The sequence below is a fragment of the Rhodamnia argentea genome, chromosome 4 (assembly GCF_020921035.1).
Source record: "Rhodamnia argentea isolate NSW1041297 chromosome 4, ASM2092103v1, whole genome shotgun sequence".
Lineage (NCBI taxonomy): Eukaryota > Viridiplantae > Streptophyta > Magnoliopsida > Myrtales > Myrtaceae > Rhodamnia > Rhodamnia argentea.
The window spans coordinates 21,645,449-21,668,087 of NC_063153.1; the positions used below are offsets into that span (position 1 = coordinate 21,645,449).

At 41.8% G+C, this 22,639-nt stretch overlaps 2 protein-coding genes across 3 annotated transcripts; one reads left to right on the forward strand and one right to left on the reverse strand.

The window, feature by feature from the left end:
- Nucleotides 1-198: 198 nt before the first annotated feature.
- LOC115740979 lies at nt 199-13,376 on the reverse strand. Of its 2 annotated transcripts, XM_030674659.2 has the most exons (11): nt 12,476-13,374; nt 11,858-12,134; nt 11,531-11,716; nt 10,661-10,813; nt 8,180-8,608; nt 5,449-7,644; nt 4,922-5,100; nt 4,648-4,803; nt 3,082-3,316; nt 1,446-1,759; nt 199-868 (listed from the first exon to the last, which is right to left on the reverse strand). In XM_030674659.2, the coding sequence occupies exons 1-11, from the start codon at nt 13,231-13,233 to the stop codon at nt 562-564; spliced, it is 5,190 nt and encodes a 1,729-aa protein (XP_030530519.2). In that variant the 5' UTR covers nt 13,234-13,374; the 3' UTR covers nt 199-561. The 2 variants fall into 2 exon arrangements, with proteins under 2 accessions (XP_030530519.2, XP_048133158.1); XM_048277201.1 differs by lacking the exons at nt 199-868; nt 1,446-1,759; nt 3,082-3,316 and adding an exon at nt 3,558-3,619 and having other exon boundaries at nt 12,476-13,376.
- LOC115741054 (auxin-responsive protein SAUR78) lies at nt 2,130-21,605 on the forward strand. The gene is made up of 2 exons (XM_030674760.2): nt 2,130-2,139; nt 20,916-21,605. The coding sequence occupies exon 2, from the start codon at nt 20,942-20,944 to the stop codon at nt 21,344-21,346; it is 405 nt and encodes a 134-aa protein (XP_030530620.1). The 5' UTR covers nt 2,130-2,139; nt 20,916-20,941; the 3' UTR covers nt 21,347-21,605.
- The last annotated feature ends 1,034 nt before the right edge of the window (nt 21,606-22,639 follow it).

Here is a 22,639-nt window from a genome sequence, read left to right on the forward strand (position 1 = left end):
TGTCCCCTCAATTTACCTGCCGTCTTACCCTTGAAAGTTAATGTTTCAACCAATTTTCCTACGCTACTAAGCTTGCAATGTGGATCCAAACGTCTTGTTACTGGAGCAGCAAGAGGACCAGAGTTCATTGAATAGATGGGCACAGACGATCCAAAAATAAGTGCAGACACTGAGATGAGAAGTGCAAAGTAAGTCCACTTCAACAAAATCAGAAGGAAAACTTGTCTATCCGAATAGGCTGTATGTACTGTTCTGGTCAGCTGTACACATCCGACGTATAGAGAGAGGACGATATATACAAAAGAACAGGACGTGGAGAGAGCTCATACTGTACAATTTCATGTGATTCCGTTATTTACATCTGCATCGACACAACACACCCTGTCAAAATTGCCTTCTGTTCTGACGTATTCTATTTTTATCTACACCACCTTGAGTAAAAGAAGATAAAAAACCGGCCGAGGCTAAAACAAACTCCCGTGACTATCGATGCGTCTACCCAGAATGCAGAGAGTCCTATTATGCCCTCCAAATTGTGCATCCCACCCACTAGTCAGGTAGCTACTCCCGCATAGACCTTATAAGTTCCTTGTTCATGGCGGCTTCTCTTGGATAGAGCATAATTGCCAACACCAAAGAGAACGTAAGGCCAACTATCCCGCTAAATGGTTGGAAAGGATGAGTCCCAGTTATCCAAAGCGGGAAGTTGGGGTTGTGGACCAAAAAGCCACCTGATTGGAGAGTGTAACTTGAGACTATTATCCCGGCTCGGAGCCCGATTGGAACAGCAAGGCTTCCTTCACTGATATGTCGAAGCCCAGACAAGCATAGTGATAAGAGCCACAGCCCAGGTATCGCCCATGGAGACCTGAAATTCGGCGGATAAGTAAAGTGTCATAGTTTTGACTCAAGGGGAGGATCAGGGTCAGAAGCAAATTGATCAAGTGCATGACAGAAAGATGAACCAGGTTCAAAGTAGATGCATTAACCAAAAAGAAAAAGGGCGAAACAGTTGAGGCATGCATAGAGATCAAGCTTTGAAGAAAGGACCTCGCCCTCATTGTAGATGGTAAAGAAGGTGACACGAGTAACAGATCTAAGCCTTTCCAGATGGCAAGTTTGGCCAGTCATAGGTTTGCCTTCATCGTCAGAATGTTTATTATGAAAACTCCTCTTGGTAAAAAAACGAAAAATTTGCCACACACGTTCAATCCAGAACCAAGATTTCAGTAAGGACAGGTTGGCAGTGTTGCATAAGTACTTCAGAATATAAAAAGGGTGGTCACCAAGTACAGATTTACTTGTCATATATCGAGTAACATGTTTTTCCTGGCCCCCATAGACATATTCCCGCAACAAATGAAGAACAGAAAAACTTAATGAGAAAATCCAAGGACAAAACGGAGTTAAAGGAGTTGGAACGTGACTTAAATTTAGCAATGTACCTCTGGAACAGGGAGAACGCAAGCCCCGACAGAATAACTCCCTGATGATATCCAAGATCAGCAGTAACTTCTTCAATTAACCATGATCTGAAAAGCAACTCTTCCACAACGGCAACAGAAATTGCTGTAACAGCACCTCGACCGACCAAGATGAGCATTTGCCCATACGACTTGAGCCTTGTCATGGCATCTAAAGACGATGAATGAAGACTTGGAGGGCAAGAAAAACTCACGCAGCCTAATAACGAATTAACATACTGTATGGATAAAACAAGCAAAATTCCCCCAACCAAACCCCTCAAAAAAGCTTGGATCTGCAAACAAAAAGCTGAAATGAGCTCATGAAGAAGAAATCCCTCGGAAACATCTCATGCATGGCAACTATGATGAATTAAAGCCGGTGCGGAACCACATAAGAATTTTATAAAGAGAACGAACTGCAATAAATCACAGGTCAGTATTAAAGGCAAATAAAACGAAACCAAACAGCTGGCCTTGCTTGGACCATATTATTCAAGCTCGTGACGTTCTACTTGCTGCATTAGATTTTCAAACGGAGCTTGAGTTCATTACAATTTGCTTCGAATCATACGCAAGCCAAATCTAATGTTTAGTGACTGTTAAAATATGTCTAATGGCTTTTATTGTGGCGTTTACACTTTTGTCTTTTGTCCCTGTTCTCTCTCTCTCTCTCTCTCGCTCACACACACACACATGCAAACACTATTTTCAGATTTGGTTCTCTCACTAATCATCTTGTCAGCGTAGTTTTTGTTCATGTTCATTTCCCTTTTAAAAGCATCTGTTTTACAGTTTGTATCTATTCAACATCTGGTATTGCCTACATTTTGCATTGAAATGCTTTGCAGTTTGCTCTCCACAAAAAGCAATAAACAGACGCTTTTCCAACAAAAAGGCAAAACAAGCTAATAGAGAACTTCTTACATTGTACTAAGCATTTGCTGGACCAGAATCGTAAACGTTTAGTCACTAAGTCAAATCAATGATGCTATTTTCAATCTCGCTTGAACATTTTAATTGTATAGATTTCCTGATTCCATCAAGCATTTTACAGATAGCTCTCAATCAAGCTCAATTTGACTCCATGCAAGAAATATTTTGCAACTACATCTACATAAACCTATGACATGGTCCTGAAATTTTAATTAGATGCGGAAGCAATGTTTTGGTTAAAATTTTTGCGTAGGTGAGAAATAGAACATGGCTTTGTTGAAGAATCTTGAAATTCACGATATTACTAGATAACTTCTTTAGTTGCTCTAAAAAGATCCATGATCAGTAAGTTCCACAAAGATTTCCAGCTTATATATGAGAACACCAGATGTACTACTACAAATCACTTCTAGTACTATTCTGAAAGTTGATAAATTGAAGAAGTAGATTACTGGATGCCAATGCCTGTTCAGTATATTTACCTACAAAGAGTACAATGCGTGTGTAGCAAGAGCCGCCTCCCCTACAAATAGAGAATATCTGAATCCCACAAGCACCCACAGAGACAGAGACAGAGGTGCAGGAGTGGGACAAAGGTATGTGACATGCAATGCACAAGTAATGCACCTGACTAACATCCAGTCTATATTTGTCAAACGTATGAACTTGATTGAATCCATACCTTCTGCATTGACATCAAATCCAGCCCATATTGCTTAAGGGGATATTCATGCCCACGGATCCTCTTGCCCCATAACATAACAAGTATCGTAACAGCAATGTAAAGGCCAATAATGCAAGCAAAATCAGCAATTCCAGAGGAGCTATGCGACATCCAGCTCCGCACGAGTGTTGGAAACAGTGGAACGACAACAGGCGACCAGAGAACAAGAACCATGGCAACGAACCCCACAATCCTAAGAATATCCCAGCAGAAAATGTTCAGAATATATAGCAAATTGCATAATAGGCTTGGGAGCCTATTCAAACTACTGGAACTAGAAAAAGTGATACGAAGAACGTGTGTTTTCGAAAGAGTTCTAAGATTTCACATGTCATGTGCAAATCTGTTCCAGGTCAGAGAAGATTATCTGATGATTCCTTCACATTCGTTACCCTTGCGTCAAAAAATACAGACCTCTTACTCGAAAAATCTATCTGGAGCTGTTCAAGATGGGAAACAAGGTGAGGATGTGACTAAGTTCTATGGATTATTTTGCCTGTCAGACAACAAATCAGTTTTTATGGATAAGAAACACCGCCACACCCAACTTTAATTTCAACTGGACAAGAACCCATGCTTTGCCGCGGAAAGAGCTTTTTGTTTATGGAAAAAATTTTGAATAATAAAAAAAAAGAACACGAAAATAAACAATTTTAAAATACTAAAATGTTTCCTTTTGCTTATTTAAATTAAAGAATTTTGACATAGGTCCTGGTAGTTTTGATATTTTTATAGACAATAATTGGGACAAGAACGGCAGGATCGCCATAACTTTCGTCTTGTGTTTACTTGAGTGCCATTATTTTTTTTTCGCTCACTTAAATGTCACATCGGAGTAAAATCGATCATTTGAGTGCTATTTCCAGCAAACCGACTTATGCGGATTTTCTACTTAATTTTCATTAGACGAGGAATTTTTTAAAATAAATAAAAGTGCCACATGAATTTTTAATATTATTTTGATTTTTTCATTTTTTCCTCATTGTTTTCCTTTTTATTTTCTTTGTTTTTTGTTTTTTGTTTTTTGGGCAGGCGAAGGTCACCGAGCAACCCTCGCCGGCCGCGGCGACCTTGCCCAAACCGGGCGAAGGCCTTCCCACTAGCCGAGGGCAAGGCGGCCCTCGCCCAAACTAGGCAATTCCTTTGAAGCCAACAAGAGTCGCCGGTGACCCTTGTCGGCATAGAAAAAAAAGGAAAAAAATTAAAAAATTAAAAAAAAATGCCCATGTCAGATTTATGGCGTCCTCGTCAGCTTTTCCGGCTTCCTCGTTGGATTTCCGGTGGGGCAAATCGCCAATGGCATTTAAATGATCATTTTTTAAAATTTATGGCATTTAAATAAGCAAAAAAAGAAGTTATCACACTCAAGTGTGCGCCGCACGAAAATTATGGCATTCTTGCTGATCTTGTCCCACAATAATTTCACAACAATTTGCAAAATTTATAAGCAACACCATATGATTTAAGTGACAATTAAATCTGAAAAAAGAAGTTTTAATTATTTTGGTGGTGATCTCTTGTTACCTCTGAAATAGTGGTCTTTCCGCTATACGCAGAAACAATATGAGTTTATCAGTCAAACTCATAGCACCACGTAAGCCACCCCAAAGCAAGGCAATTTTACCAACCAGCTTCAGCATTCCACCCCTCTGACCCAAATCCGCCAGCATAGCTACCAGCCTGGAATCATAACCAGAAACGTTTAGTATATATAGCTAAAGAAAAGACAACAATGCTAACATATTAATTGGAAAATGACTAAGAAGTAAGGTAAAGGTTAAATGCTATAACAAAACACCTTTCTTGATCAACTTCACCATCTTTTGTAGGAACTACAGGACCAGCCACAGACATCGCTTTTTCTGCAAGGCTTGTGACTATGTTATTCTCGTCTTTTCCTGATGATGCATCATCAAGTTTGTCGAGTTCCTTTTTCTGCGCTCCTCCATCTCCAATGCTGTCGCAATTGTCCAATTCCTGCACCAACAAAAAGCATCATCCTTGCACAACAAAGTAACGCAAAATATCTCATACTACCACTTCCACACTACGAGATGCTTAAGAAATTTCTCTTGTTTCAATCCTGTTATTTGTCATAGTGAACAATGAAAACGTGGAATGGTAGACAGACATGCTGTCAAATTAAGAGAACGATTGAGCAAAATAACTATCAAAAGCGATATGTGCCAATAGGAGATCTACAGCCAAAAAAGTGCAGTAAGCCATGGTAGTACAACCAGATTGATAGGCAGAGTAAGGATTATTGCTGCCATGTAAAAAACTGGACAATATTAACAAAGGACTAACCAAAGGATTAGGGATTACATGTTGCACCAATAAAGCAGATGTTCCCAGAGCAGCAGCAGCAACCATGCCAGCCATAGCTTTGTTGTTGTTCCCATTCTTCCCATCATTATCTCTCTCTCCTTTGCATAGTGAAGCACTCGGAGCATCTTGATCAAATTTCTTAAAGGCTGATTCATCAATACCAGTAGCGCTGAGCTTGGTACTACTGATCTCTGCAAATTTTTGTGATTGAATTACGTCTTTCTCATCAAAATCATCGTGAGTAACATTCCCAAGTTTTTGAGCTTGACTAAGGTCAGTGTTCATTTCGACATTATCCTGTGTTGTTGCCACATCAAAAGACTTTCTCAAAGCTGCTAGGCAAGAGCCTACGATAACACCTACTGGAAGTACTCTTCTCAAATAATTTGTTTCCTGGACAGCAGATGATATCGCAGTAATTATTTGCTCTCCTTGAAGGCTGCCCAACTTCAATGAACCTTGACCAATGCTATGTTTTCTTGTTTCCAAGTCTAAAACGTGCTCCTTTTCATGGTCAACGACTAGACACACAGCATCAGCAACATGATCAAAATCTCTGGCAAGACTGGATTCCAATTCCTCCATATCTTCTAAGTTGTGCTTGCGATCAACTTCAACCTGCAAACAATCAAGGATAATCTTTCTAACAAAATCCATCAGCTCAGTTGATCTAGTATCATCAATACCAGCCTTTTTATCCATCCTGTCAATCATTTCGTTTTCTTGAATTGGATTCTGTTTTTCAGTGTCGAGTATTGTGTAGGAGGGTTCGATAGTTCCCTTTTCTTCTCCCGAACAAAGGAGTTCATTATTAAGATGTCTCTTCTTAGTGAGTAAAACAGCAGAATATCCATTGCTTCCTGGTTGTTCCAAGAGTTTCCATTGGCCCTCTTCTGGGATATAGTCAAGTAATAGGGCCGTAGTTGCATCCTTATCAAGTGACTTGGTTGGGTACTTAGAAAGAAGATAGCTGCGAAAATATGCATCATGAAGAAAATCTCCGTATGCATTGGGTCTTGGGTACAAAGGAATATTATTTACACGTCTAAGCTCCGGACTACTATCTACAAGTTTTCTGTTGACTAATTGACCGTGACTTTTTCCAATCTGCTTATCTATGTTGTCAGATATGCCCTCTCCTTCAGAAAGCCGGTTACTATCTACAAACACTTGAGCTGGCTTCTCAGCCTCAAATTCATTCTTTCCATTATTTTGTGCAACAGTCTTCTCTTGGCGATTGCATGCATCTACATTTTTCTGTTCAGTTGCCTTCTCATGGACATGATCATGTTTCGAGGACAACGAATCGAGTTCGCCGTCCCCAACCTTGTCGTTCTCTTCATTTTTCCTATCTGAACTCTCTTCCAACTGAGTAATCATTTCCTCCAAAACACCAAAAACACTGTTGACAGCCACTTGGGTGGAATCATCCATCCCTGTTAAGGCATCTAGCGCTTCCGAAACTGAGAAGGTGGAGGAACTGGAACCGGTAATGCTGGACTTATTCTGTTCCATAACAGGCTGCAAGCTCTTATTTTCTCTTTTCTGAGGATCACTATCATCATTTTCTATTTGTTGGGTCTCAGAAGGGGATCCAGAGGGCGATTGAAATTCTTCTGCCTTGTTCGCTGATGTTATCTTTCTTGGTTCAGCTAAAGAGTCCCCACTCTTCTCTTCATTTTTCTGGCTGTTAAACTCCTCATTTGTTGCCAAATCAGCAACCACACTCTTGTCATCTGTTCTAGGATTTTTCAAAGATTCAGCATTATCATGATTATCACCCAAGTCCCTGGCATCTTTCTGGATATCATCTTCATTAACGCTCACTGATCTATCTGTTGAGTGATGTTCTGCTTCTAAGGTAGCAGGGTTTTCTTTTTGCAGCTGATTGTCATCAGAAGCATTTCCCAAGGCCAAGTTATCACTTTTATGCATTTGATCTGAAGAATAGGTATCCTTATGTAGGCCATCTTTAATTGAGATTCCACTCTCAGTTTCTTGAATCTGGGACTTCATGCCAGATGAAAAACTGGGAATGCTACCGATGTCAAGGATCCCATCCAGTTTCAAGTTAGAACCTTGAGTATGCACAATTCCAGATACAGCAGTTGTGAGCTTATCCCGAACATCTTCTGGCACAGCATCCTGCAAAGCCTTCATGAGAGTCTCCCCTTGATTGACGGCAGTAAGGACCTAGACATTTTAGATCAAAGGATAAATCGACAGAGAGGTAATCATGTGAACAGTTTGAGACAGCTCCTAGTAAATAAATGCGGATGAATAGAATTATTAGATCATATAACCAGAATTTTAGCATTTTCTGGCACAAAAAGGACCAGTTCAATTTGTAACACACATTAATCAGTTTGGATGAAAATTTGCAAAAAAGAAACTGAAAGATCCTATCATCATTTGGCATAATGCAAACCAAAAATCAGCACCAAAAAAAAGCACTACTACTGTTGCATTTGGAATGTTATAGATCAAGAAAGCTAAATCCATCGTCCTAAACAAAGAAAAATAGTTTCCATCTCCACTTTCATCAAGAGGCATACTTAAATTTCACTACTCGGAGACTTGATGGGCAACCATCATGTCCACTTAAAAGATCGCTGCATGCTTATCTGGGTGTCATATCTGGAGCTAAGCCACAAGTCTTCCAGATAACTACATAGTTTCAGATCCACAATAGCAAATTAAAGATAACTAACAGACTCTTAAACATTACCTTCTTCTTCTCCTCTTCTGCTAGAATACCAGGCATAGTTACATCAAGCATATTCATAACTACTTGTGCTGACTGTAGCACCTGTCCTTTTTCTGTAACTGTTGAAGAATCTTCCTCCTTGACCAGCTCTCCATCAAGAGTGCTGCTCTGATGCATAGCACCGTCTAACTCTCTTCTGGGGCTCTGCCTAGATTGAAAATTGCCATAACCAGCACCAAAATCTTCAAGCATCTTATCTCTAGGACCAATTGCATGTCCATTTGAACCATTTGTTCTGGTAAATTCAAAGTACTTGCTAACTTTGTCACTCTTGTTGGATGTTTTCCCTTCCGCAAGAGGAAAGCCTTTTGAGGGGTTTATGGTCACATCTATATCTGACAAGAGAGGATGACGACCCTTCAGAAGCCCAAGTTCCACTGCCGCAAGCCACTGCATGAACCATGTGGAAAATTTTGACTTGAGAAATCACAGGCTCAAACTTATTCAAGAATATTGGGAATGCCATTACTTACAAGAAGGAAAGAAGAAAAGAATGAGACTTAGCATTGAACAAGTAATGTACCGACAAAAGTACTAATCATGGCATACCAGAGACTACAACCAACAATTGAGAGTATAATCTGCAAAGTAGGTCACTTTTCAGATGCTTCAGAGAAGAAAATGTTGGACAAATAGTTTAGTGATGGTTACTGACAAGATATTTAAATGCAAAACACATGGGCAAGTCGAAAACAACATTACCATCCCCGTATAAGAAGAGCAGACTTTACTAAAATACGAAGAAAAAAAAAATCATCGTAGGGAAGGTGGATCTAACGCTGCTCAACAAAAAGCTTAGGATTCTCCCTCCATCCCCGACTTAGGGTTGTCAATGCGGCATGAGATGTAGTAAAGGGCTGGGGAATACTCTGTTCCCACCTAACAAAGGAGGACAAGTCGCGTGTCATCAAGGGTGGGTACTCATTAGCAGAAATCCTCAAAGTAGCGCAAGATGCGACTAGCCAGCCAAAAACTAACGTGATTGCCAACCTTACCATTGTTGAATAACTAAGTAATTGCACTGATATTCCTATTTATAGATAGATACTAGACCAAGCTGGCGAAGTGGACCCCAAGTCTATATCAGGGCATATATAGACCTTGCCTTACGAATAGGGGCTGATCCATATCCAGAAACTCTACTTTATCTGTGATCACAATACGTACGGGAATTTTGAGTAGATATTCCGTTTTGTATAATCAAGGCCCACCTACATATGAATTCCGATGGAACCGAATAACCTTACTTAATCCATGGAAGAAACCCCAGACGCTGGGACCATGCTTGAGTCGGTTGCTAATTCAAGTACCCCAGCTTGTCCCTAGAGATTAGGAAGAATGTTGTTGAGTTTTAGTCATTGAATATACTGCACCTACTCTTTGATTTCTTAAAACCGGCACACCATCCAATAACCGACCCCCACCAGAACTGATTCGAACATTACAATTTTTTTCCCTTCATCTCAAAGATGGCTTCAGCACACTTGTAAAGTTTACCGAGATCAGGAAGATCATTTTTTGGAGTGGCAGAAGAGCCTCCCACATGTCTGAAATGCTTTCCCCCCAGATGATTGAGTAGGGCCCGTCTCCCCAGTCGATCTCAAGTGGCATTTTGACCGAGCCTAAGCAGGAGGGTCCTTTTGAAGGTTCTACATGATGGTAAAAAGAAGAGGATGGGAGTTGTGGGTGGGCTTCAAAGTTCATCAGAACTACCGAAGAGCTGTCCAGCACTCTCCGAAGGCAACAATCCATAGGACCATCTAAACAACAAAACCTCACCTCTAGTACTTATCCCAGGAAAAATTCTCCACTTCAAATTTTTAAAACCATAATGACCACAAGCAAGGAAGAACAAAGAGAACTCAATCAATGCACACTATGCCAGACAGAGAACTACCCCATTGTAAACCCAAAACAATGAAATTCATATAGGGAGGTAGAGGCCACAGGTACATCCTGTTGCAAACCTAAACCCATAAGCTCCAGTGAAATGAAAGACTAATTACCTATCACAAGAGCTTAAAAAGAGACCTCTGAACTTGAAACCTTTCTTGCAATAAAGTAATAGTGCTAAAAAAACTCAATCTCAAAAAATGGACCTTATTACCTATCGCACAGTTTTTTTTTTTTTTTTTGGGGTCAGATACCTATCACATAGTTAAGAAACTGCTTTACCCCAATTTCTATGCATAGGCAAATCAAAACACTCTGATAGGTTCTGAATACCTTATTGTCAGGCATATATGAAGAAAACAATCTCAGGAAAAAGACGAGATACAGTCATAAAAGCAACATTGACAAATTTCGCACTTAACAAATCAGGAAAAATAAACAAGTATAGCCAAATCAGATACAACATTAATCTCACAATTAACAAGAGGGCTTCTCTAAATAACATAGCAAACAAAATGAATTTAAATCTCTCTCATTCTGAGGTTTTACCTCGATTGTAAGATGCCGGCACCAAGATAGAGCAGATCTGCTGTCAGCAGCAGCACTAGATGGCAGACAAGAACACAATAATAGGCTTGTGTAAGGATTTTCTGCTATCTTACTGCGTGGAACAGAGAAAAGGGGCACTTCTCCATCATCACTCTGATAAACATCTGAAATCATTAGAGTTTTCTACAATTCCCGCTTCTTGGGGGAGCAGGGAGAGCAATGCCAACATTGTAATCAAATTGCATTAACAAAGAAGAACCAAAACTCTAACAACATTATATAAGGATTCTTTGCAGTTTCACATCAATTAACCATCACATACACATCAATGTGAGGCACAGACATTTGATGAGATGTAACAGGGTCGTTGCCAATAGTGGTGCCATGAACTCTATTTTACTGGACATGTGAGCAACTATAGCTGTCACATAAACAAATTCAATGACAGTAAGCACTACCTAGTTCTTCTGACAACCATGCAGCAAAAGCAAAGGACATATCATTCGACCAAAACATGTGAAATTGTCCACCAAAACCTTCAAATGAAAGTTATATGATGGTTATGGAACCAAAAGGCTGTGACTTGGCACATTCAAAGAAATTACTTAGAAACTATTCTCTATTATTATTATTATTATTATTATTATTATTATTATTATAGTAGTAGTAGTAGTAGTAGTAGTAGTACATCGGTTGACAATGGGTCCTAAATGCTTTTTATATTCATGTGGTTTTCCTCCACCTATCAGCTTAAGCTTATGGGTTGGACTTTCTGACATGGTATCAGAGCAAGGTTATCCCTTTCGCAAATGTGCGGGGTCAAAATTCCACATTCAATTAAAAGAAGAGCTAACAGAGAATGATCTGCACCTGCATAAAGAGAACGGGAATCTTCATGCTTCCTACTGAGTCTCGTGTGCTTGACTTTGAATAAAAATCTTCTATTGCTTCAAAACCATAAGATACCATAGATATTGCTTTCTCAAATTCTCGCACAGATTTTGCTACCAAAGCCTTTTCCACATTAAATCCTTTTGCTCTCCCTTGGAAGAGCTCCTGATAAGGATGAAACCGCCATTCAGTTAATTATTCATAGCAAAGAACTAACTTGCAGAAGAAGTCACATCACTTGAATTGCATTTGCAGCAAATAGCAGCTCTCTCATCCAAGATGAAGAATGTGGGGACTCGGAGATACCTTATTGCTACGCAGAATGTCTACTAGCCCACTGGTGAGATTCTCATCCGTGCCAACATGATGTGATGAGGACCTTGTCACTTCCTCCAAATCAAAAGGGTTGTTTATGCATGTTGCTGCTGCCAGAGGTGTCCTCTCCCCAACCTCAGCGAGGTACTTTGTCAGCATATTTGCCCCGAAACCCCACCCAACCCCCATCAATGTTGTCCAAGGCCTCGCCTTACTGATAAACTGAACAGCTGTGCAGATATCATCGCTGTCAGCAGCTGTGAATAACCTACATAAAATAAAAGTATACAGGAGTTCCTACTATCAGCTTGCTTTTGCTTGAAAACGGACAAAGTAGCTATAACTCTTAAGCATCTTCACCCAGGAAACTTATCTCAAGATTCTACCATGGAAATGGGCACGAATAGATCCTAAATGCCAGTGTCCGCCACGTGATTCTATGGATTCCTTACGTACACTGAGTGCATATTCATAGTCCTCAATAGGAAACTATTTTATTCACACCAATACAAAATGTGTCTAGCAGATTCAAAAGAACAATCTCCTCTAAAGTAACAAACCAACTAACAACATCAACCCAATCTACCAAGAAACAAGGAAATGCCTTACCTCGCCGTCGTAAGGGGCGAACCAGCGCATCCCCTTGGGTTCATCACAACCGGAAAAAACCCATGCCGCAGCGCCTCACAAACAAACGCCCTCACATTCTCATCCATACTCCCCTCCGCCGTCCCTGGCACCAGCAACAGCGTTGAATCCAACCCATGCTCTTCCCTCAAATCCAAATTCGCCGGCCAATCGATCGAAATCACACCTCCGTCTGCCGCCCCGACGCAGACTCTCTGATACTCCAATTTCTCCTCCAGCGCACCGTCACCTTCCCTCACCTGCATCCTCCCGCTATCGAGCCTCACGAAATGCCGATCCTCCTTCACCAACTTCTCATTCACGTCCTCCAGCAGCTCGCTCCCCTGGAACGATATCGACGGGCACCTCAACAGCACGAAGCGGTTGAACGGCGTCGGACTGGAGAAGAGAATCCACTCGCCGACGTCGGAGCACCGCCGGTCCCGCTTGCTCCGCCCGGCCTTCCGCCGAGCGATGGAGAAGGCGGTGCCGGAGGCGAAGCCGAAGGCGCCGGGGAGGAGGACCTCGGGAGAGAGCCGAGACACGAGGCCGTGGAGAAGGTCGTCGAAGGGAAGATGGAAATCACCGAGCTGGGCCCTGAGGGGCAGGTGGCGGCGGCTGGCTGGCTTGAGCTTGCGACGCTTGTAGACGCGGAACTCGCGGACTCGGAAGGGGTGCTTGGGGCAGAGGAGGGCGGTGGCGGGCGGTGGACGGGCGGTCGGGGAGCGGAGGTGGTTCATCGGGGAAGTCAAAAGCTGGTCGCGTGCGCGACGAGTGAATGGTGGAGTGTAGAAGCTTGAAGCTCGAGGCGGCGGATTTTGAGAGGGAGAGAGAGAGAGAGAGAGAGTCGCGGAAGGGTGGCGGAGAAGACGGCGGTGGTGCGGGTGGGGACTGGGGAGGCCGTGATGTGTGCGGAAGCAACGGTTTTCGGTGGGGACGTGGTGGAGCCCACCGGGTGGGGGCCTCCAATTTGTGAGGCGTGGAAGCACTGGAAAGGCCTAGCATTTTCTCCCAGTCCAGAACAAACCGAGACGTGGACCAATAAAATTTAAAATACTAAAAATTAATGGGAGACAACGATTGATCCAATGCAGAATTCGCGGTACCCCAGAACGATGCGCGAGCCAATCCCGCCACGTGGAGCGTTCGACGTCGCAGGCTCAAAATACAAAAAGCGAGGTCCATTTGCGGACGGGATCGAATCTTTGATAAAGCAAAGCGGACCGTGGTCCCACCGGACCCCGGTACTTCTGGCGATGAACGGCCGGTGCCGCCACGTCTGAGAGTTCGACCCGCGTTAATGACCCGCATTCAATGAGACTGCAAAAAACGACACGTCACGTTTAATCATTAGAGTTGGCGAAAGCCACAAGTGGAGTGATTATAGATCGATTTGAATGTTCCGTGACAAGTTGCGATTTCTATGTTCTCCGTCCGTTCATTCGCTGCCTGATTTCATCCTCCTGTTCTATTGCTTTATCGAAAATATAGATCGGTTAGCACGTGTTACACGTTCTCATCCAAATTTTAACATGAGTAATTGACTTTCATCCTGAAATTGGACCATACAAGATCGGCCCTCAATTTGTGAAATCTGAAACAGGCTCGCCAGATTTTGAAACCGGATCGGACCGACTTGGTACCAAGGTAGGTCCTAAAACCAACCAATGATTTCTTCTTCTTTTTCTTTTTTTATTTTTTCTATTCCCTACACAAGTGGGTGTTTTGTAGGATGAAAAGGGGAAAAAATTACTAATTAGAGTTTGCTTCGAAATAAAACTTAAAAAATAAAAATAAAAAATCTTGAAGCCAGTCCGAACTCCTCGAGAGCCGCCCATAGCCGACCGATTCATTTCGATTCCCGAATTGGACCAAGACCGAATCACAACCCTAGTTTCTAAGGCGAACGGCGAGACGATGAATATGAATATGGACGTGGCCTACTTCATGGAGCGCTTGGAAGCTAAGCCAAAGCAACGGCTTTTGATGGCCATGGCCCATCCTCTCCATGCACCCGATCCAACAATCAAGCCCAACCCCCATCAAAAAGTCACAAACCCATTCATGGACTCCGCGAACCCGATCTTCACTTTCCGGAGAAGGAAAAAGACGAGCAAGTTCTTTTCATGCATCGCGACCAGTTCTGTCAATCACATCATTCGACATGCAAGTCTGTCTAGCATCTCTCTCTGTTTTACTTTTTTGGAGGCCATTTTGCAATTTTTCTGTGTTGTCTATGTTCGCCAATGCTCGTAAACTCACACAAGACCCATTTGTCATGATCGCAATGATCCGCGACCGGAGAAGTCCGATATCTCGATGAGAATAACTAAGGGCATGCATGGTTATACTTCTATTTCAGAAATTAACTTCTATTAGAAGTTGATTTTTCTCTTTATACTTAGAAGCAGAAGTTGATTTTTCTAGTTCTGCTCCAAAAGTTAATTTCTGATCAGAGAAATTCATTTGGTAAGAGTTGAAATTTTTTGTTCCTGGAATATTATTAGTACAAAATCTTCTACGTAAAATTATTGTCGGCGGCCAAAAACTTTCTACTTCGTTTTTAATTTTTTAAATTTCTATAAAAAAAAATATTTACTTTTTAAAAATAAAAATTTATTAGTTATTTTTTTTACTCCGATGGCCGGAGACAGTGACTCGGCGGCGGCGGCGGTGGTTAGTGTGGGACAGTGGTATAGCAGTGGTCGGCAGCTGGCGATGGCGGCGATTGACGAGGCCTATAGCGGCCAGCAGAGGTCAATGGTTGTTGGCAGGGGGTAGCGGTGGGTGGCAACAGTGGTTGTGACGATGGGCCGCTAGCGATGGCGAGGCTGTGGCGGCGGGCAAAGGTCGGCAGTGGGCGATGGGTGGCGATCGGCGGTGGTCGGCTAGGGGTGGCTGCTAGTGGGGGTCGCAGAGCGGCGAAGGTCGGCGGTGGGCGGCGATGGTGGAAGCGTGGTTGGGAGAGAGAGATGCTAAAAATGAAAAGAGGTCGAAATGAGAGAAATATTGATTTTGAGAGATTTCTACTTCTAAAAGGGAAGTAATTTTTTTTTAACTTTTGGAATTGGCTCAAAAATAACTTTAAAAGTAGAAATTTGCTTCACAAGTAGAAACGTAACGTTGCGTAATCAAACGAATTTCTGGTCCGGAAGTTGCATTATCAAACGGATTTTTGCTCCGTAAGCACTTTCGGAGCAGAAATTCATTTCTAGAAGTATTATCATGCGCGCCATAAGTCGATCGGGATAGGCTAAATCATTATCGAGTTAAGATTCTTCAAAGAGTCAATTTCGCACATCTTAATAATAATAAAGAAAAAAGACACCATCAAATCTTTCCCCGAGAAAAGGTTATATTCCCACAGCCACAAGTGTGTTCAGATTTCACCCTAATAGAGCAAACCAACTCTTCACGTGGGATCGTCAATCGTCCCCAGAATTTGACCGATCCCCATGGCAGAAGACCCGACGCGACCTCGGCGTAAAATAAAAAAGCTTTAGCCCTGCAACATTGGGAAGAAAACCATTTTGACCCTCGCGTGTCCCCCAGGTTCGGAACAACTCTCTCACCTCCGACGACAAAAGCCACATGCGCGCAATCCCGACGAATCTCGGATCGACCCGTCTCGATCTCATTTTTTTTTTTTATTACCCAATTTAACAATGTACATGCGTTCGTATATCGATGTTCAATCGGCGGCCACGATGCTAATCAAGCGCGAATTAAGACTAACACTTGCCGGAGCTGTTCAAGGTAACTCCGACCGACGCACGCACGGATCTCGCACGTGATGGGATCGTTTCCGGATCGGGGACTGTTCCTCGATTTTGACAAATCCTGGGCGACAGCATGATTTGGACAGAGATGAGATCCCGAAGGCATCTGGACTGTCTCGTCTCTCGACCCCCGCAGGCCAAGCCGGTCCCCTTGACATCACATCTGAGAAGGGTTAATTTTCTAATGGAGGAATTTAATCGAGGGTTCTACCTTTTTTAAATTAAATTCCTTTTTCCAATTTAGAAGAAAATCATCACTATGAGGCCGAGGAAACAGAGCGCCGCCTGTCGAGCAGAGATTTGTTCTGATTCATTTGATTTATTTTAGTACAAAATTGACAAAGCATTTTCGGCCCACTCAATGGTTGGGTTGAAAAAAAAAAAAAAACTCAATTTTAACATATGTCCCAATTGGTATAAAAAAAAATTATCTTATAAAAAATCCTAATTTTTACTTTGGTTCAAATTCTACCGGCTCAACCCCACGTTTAGCATCTATTCAAATCATATCCAAAACTTTTTTTGTCTCATAAAACATTCCTAACTTTTACGTTTGTCCAAATTCTATAGGCCTAAGACCCAAAAAAACATCAACTTTAACATATGTCCCAATTATATCCAAAACTTATTTTCGTCTTATAAAAAATCTCAAACTTTTACTTTTGCATCGATTCTACCACCGTTAGCCCTCCGTCCATCATCACCATTAGTTAACCCTACGTGACTCGAATTTTCTCACCGAATTTACTAACGATTCTTCAAAATTCAAAACAGCAGGTTAGATATGACGAGATTTGAGATCGCTCATCCAACTAATTAGATCTCTATGTCTAACCATTCATTGGGTTGTTGAGTCTTCGGGAGAATTCGAAACGCGCCGTCTTGAGTGGCTTTATATCTCTCTACAATACCCGGGGAAAGCAGACAATAAAAGAGAAATTGTGAGGTTTTTCTATGTCGCCTTTGTTGAAATGTAAATCATTAGCGATGTGAAAATGCAACGTAGGATTAACTAAAGATGATTACGAATGGAAGACTAACGGTGGTAGAAATAGGACAAAAGTAAAATTTTGGAATTTTTATGAAATAAAAAAATTGGATATAATTATGACATATGCTAAAGTTGAGTTTTTTTTTTTAATTAGGTCGGTAGAATTGGAATAAAAGTAAAGGTTTGTGATTTTTTATAAGGCAAAAATTTTTTGGATATAATTGAAACAGATGCTAAAATTTAATTTTTTTTTTTGGGTATTGGCCCCTCAATGGTTAGGACGATCATCGTGTGTGGCTACCACGCTGGTCGGAGGATCTCCGATAAATTAACTAGCTTTCATGCACGGAAGACGAATGAAAATCTTGCCGTTCTTCCGATACTTTAAAACCAAGATAAGAGAAGACGAGACAAGGATGAAGTTGGTTCCTGCCATGCAAAGACAATCGATGATTTTCACTAAGTATAGTTTTGAGGCGAGAATGGGTATTTAATTTATTTTTAACTGTTTTTTTTTTTACCAACTTTATTGGGCCATTTTCATTAAAGTTATATGTGGATGGTTTAAAAGAAAATTTTGAAAGCAAAACAAATGTATTTAAGAAGCCGGCAATACAATAGTATAATGGTGCAATCTCAATCGCAAGTATCATAGATAGCAAAAAATATTTAGCAATCATTGTGGGACCCATATCAAATCTTATGCCTAGTATTTTACCGTTATCTTGTCATATTGTCATCTTGTCAGAATTCTAAGACAAAATTCACTTGTTACTTGATATTATTTGCCGGTTCGGCTCTCGGTATATAACAACAACATTATCTAAATTTCCAACACTTTCGATTAATTTTACGAGGAAAAGTTTCTAAATGTTTTTCTTTAGTTTTCTTTCTTTCCTTGTTTTTTTCCCTTTTTGGCATCTTTGCTATGTGCATGTAATGCGACACGTATATCAAGCCTATAAAGAGAATTTTGTACAACGTTAAACCCAATTATTATAAAGCTTTTGTAGCAGAAATGAACACGCCACGGCAACATCCCATGTCCCAGTTGAGACTTAAGAAGCAGGAGAAAAATGATTATCGGCGTTCGATCTTTGGACCGTTTTGCACGGCTCACATGGGAATGCTATGGGGCAGGACACGTGCTATGGGAAGAACAGATACATTGCACGTTGTTAAATACATGAAACATGGCTGCGTCCATGTGTGCGTCACATGCCCACCCCTCGTCACCTCCACATCGCGTCTCCATCCAAGAATTTCTGTCTATCCAGTCCATCGCCTGAGTTGAACTTTTGTGAAAAGTTCGGAGATCACATTAAATGAATTAAGAGTTCGGAAAAGACATTGCATATTGGGCTAATATTCGGAGACCACATTACTGCTTCGAGCGAAAGTTCAAGGCCCGTTTGTGTCGTTTGTTATTTTTTCGTTTACGTAGATGTGGACGTGTAACTAGCACAACCGATCGATTAGCATTATGTCGAGGCAAGAGAAATAGATTTTGTGAAACGATGAAATTCACGATCATCGGATTATGAGATACCCACGAGATCCGGTCGATTAACATGGAGGATTGTGCGTAACATTTCACGGAATTATATTGTAAAATGAACGAGAAAACAAAGTAGATCTAATCCGATTAACGTGGATGGTTGCACATAAATTTCATGAAATCACATTGTAAATTGAACACGGGAACAAAGCACAACTTTCGCTAAACAATCAAAATTGAGCACAATCCGATGTGCACGCATGTATGGAAAGATTGAGATTTTTGGAATAGGGTCTGATGTGTGATTTTCTATGAAGCATGGGGTCAGGTGCATTATTACATTTTATTTGGAGTAACAACACACGTGATCAGGTTAAGGGCTAATGCCGAATTTGAGAGGATCTTCGTTTTAAAATTAATTTACTCGCTTGTCAAGATTGAGAGAAATATAGTAACCTGAAACTCATCCGTCGGAACCGATTTCCCGATTTTTGATACCTAAGACCTACCCTACATAATCTGGAACGTGAAATCGGACTCTTCATTTGGGCAAAATGGGTTACTCTATTTTTTTCTATGGACAGACGGGTGGGAATGGCGGATCCAACGACCTCCCAGGTTATTACCATAAGAATTTCAACGCTCGTAATGGAATGTTCGGTTTGAGTCACGACTCCTCATTTTAACCGAACCCTGTCACCATCGCCTGTGCTAGTGGAATTAGAGCCGGGGTTATCTTACTCCATGGCACGATCGAATATACGCCGCAGACGAATCAAGGCTTTATGAGATCAGAGAGCGATTGAACGATTCGATCGGTGTGATTGAAAGGCCCCAAAATGCTTAGGAGTAAGCCCTATGCCACTAGATTACCACAGTGGTAAGAAATTGATTGACCCGCATATTGAACTCATTGATACACTGTCGCCATCCTCCCCCTAATTATTTCGAATCAAGGTGGTTAGCACCGGTTGGTCGCATTTGACATTTCTAGAAGCAATACAAGACAAAAACATTAATAATCACGTACAACCCTTTTCGCCTCCGCTAATAAAATTAACTTTTAACTTTATATTCGGTCAGAACTATAGCAGCAACATAATCTAAAAAACTACATTAGCCCCCCGATAAAGAAATTGCAAGAAAAGGGGGTAATTGGATAATAAGCTAGAGAGACCTACGCACATGCCCGTCGCTATCGGCAGCAATTTTTTTTTTTTTCAATTGAATAAAATAGCGGGCAAAAAATGTTGAATAAATTTTTTTTAAAAAATGGGTGGGTTTTTTTTTTTTTTTTGGGTTATTTTCCAGGAGATGATTCCTCATCACGCTTTTGGTGACCACCAACTTTCTGGTGGGTACATGAACGTGGGAGGCCTAATATGGACAAAATTGTCAATCCTACCCTTTGGGCGACAAATGTCCTTTTCAGCGTCTCGTGCCACTAATGCAAAACACTACATATATATATATATATATATATATATCTCAAGACTTTAGAATTGAGTGAGGGAATTTGTTATTTAAATTCGTGTGGCATTGCAATTTGCTGCAGCTTATGCAGAGCCACATATTTATGTTGACGGAGCGGATATACTTTGGAAACACCAAGTAAAAAAGAAAAAAGAACTAGTTCATTGGAATCGCAATTGTAGGGTTAAGGGTATAACGGGACGGCGGATCTATAGGAATGTGATAATGTGTCAATGTAACTTGACGTAAGAATTTTGACTAAAGAAATTTTATTTGGGAAATTGGTTACAAACATTATCTTTAAGTCCGTAAATTGGTGCGAAGAATTACAGAGGGAATGCAACGATCTGTCGAATTCGAAAATCCTGACCATGATGTCGTATTCGAGTTCGAGCGAGTGAGCAATGAAGGGAATTTAGGTGTGATCTACTCATGTAAAAACGAGCTTATTTATAATAGTATGCGAAATTAATTCACCAAAAAGGGAGGGAAAAAAAAGGTGGAAAAAGAAAAAGTTGCCGTCTTGGCAGTTTGTCTTCAGAAAAACTTGTGTGGGACCCTCTGACGTGGGAGTGCCATTGGGACCCACCAAAAACTATTTGCACCAACACACATCTCCCCACCTCGATCCCTCTCTTTATATTCGAACCTACCCTGCTCTCTCACCCCCTCCAAAACCCATCTCTCTCTCTCTCCAATCTCTATCCATGGCCAAAGGTGGCAAGCTCACCAAGCTCAAGTCCGTCCTCAAGAAGTGGAACTCCTTCGGCCGCGGCAGCAGCCGCGCCGCCTCCGGCCCCCGCAGCAACATCTCTGCCGTCTCCGACGACGGCGACGCCTCCCCCGCCATCTCCCCTTCCGGCCTCCACCCCGTCTACGTCGGCAAGTCCCGGCGCCGCTACCTCATCCGCTCCGCTGTCCTCCGCCACCCCCTCTTCCGCGAGCTCGTCGAGCGGTCCTCCTCCTCCTCCGGAGCCGACTGCGCCCCCGACGAGACGGCCGTCAGCGTAGCCTGCGAGGTGGTCCTGTTTGAGCACCTGCTGTGGATGCTCGAGAACGCCGACCCTCAGCCCGAGTCCATGGACGAGCTCGTCGAGTTCTACGCTTGCTGAGTCCAGACACTGCCACCTTCCGAGTCGGTCCCTACACGACGTCGTATAATGCACCTGTATATTATTTTCGAGGGTAATAACGTGATTAGCTGGGTGTAGAAGTTTTACTAAGACACTGATAGAGAAACGTACCCGCTCGCGAGTTGCTTGTGAACTCAGCGAGCCAGGATTAACCTATTTTTACTCCGGCTAATCTCAGATTCCGGATGGCTGGTGAGGAGATGATTCATTGCGATTAATATGTAATTGTACTCTTGTTAAGTTATATTCAAGGTGATGTTTATTTCGCATTCGTGATTTAATCGCACGCGGAGTCCCTATTTCGCTCAAAATGTGGGCAAAGTAAGACCCCGAGGTCACAAATCACGCGAAACTCGTGCTCCATCAGTAAAATTAGGAGTGTGTGACCGGACCGGTTTTACCCGAGAACCGGACCAGACCACATGTTTTTAGGTCTGGGAACAGGTTCCAGATTTTCGAAACCGGTTGGAACAGGACAAGTTCCTGGTTCTAAGTGATTATCCACCCAGGAATTGAATCGGTTATGAAACCGATTTCGGAACCAGCTTCACGACTTATAAAGCCAAACCCTAATGTGTTTTTCACATAAAATCTAACTTTAGCATTCACCACTTAGCAACTTGTTAGCACTCCTTCGCCTTTTCTCTTAGAGAATGTTGCTTTTGGCAAATAGTGATTTTGTTATTCATATTTTACTTTGAATCGTTTCATTGCTACTTATTTTATTTTGCTGAAAAAAAGAAAACCATAAAAAGGAACAAAAGAAAAATGGGCTCTCGAGTAAGGTAGGTTCCAAATAGGTTTCGGGTAAAACAAGGTGGGTTCCAGATTTCAAAAATTGAGAACCGATTACAAGAGGGTAGGTTCCCGGTTCTAGGTTTAGAACCTATCCACCCTGGAATCGATCGTCCCTAAGTAAAATACTCGTGCCATAACACGTAAAATCATAATTTATCTCGTCATAAAAGAGTGTGAACAAGTCGATATACATGAGACGCACAATCATTTTACCGCGAGCCGTAATCTACGACGGCGGGCGACTTAGCAAGTAGCGCATCATGTGTCATGGCATCCTCATACTTGAAAAAACAAAAACGACGACAACGGTAAAGTTTACACGAATCCGACGGACTATCGGACCTAAGATGAACCCGATAAAGATCTTCGATCGATGCATACAACCTTTTGTACTTTGCAATTTGCCCGACTAACGGAAGATCATAAACGGAATACGCGATTTACGATACACATGGTCCTTGATAGCTGGAGGGA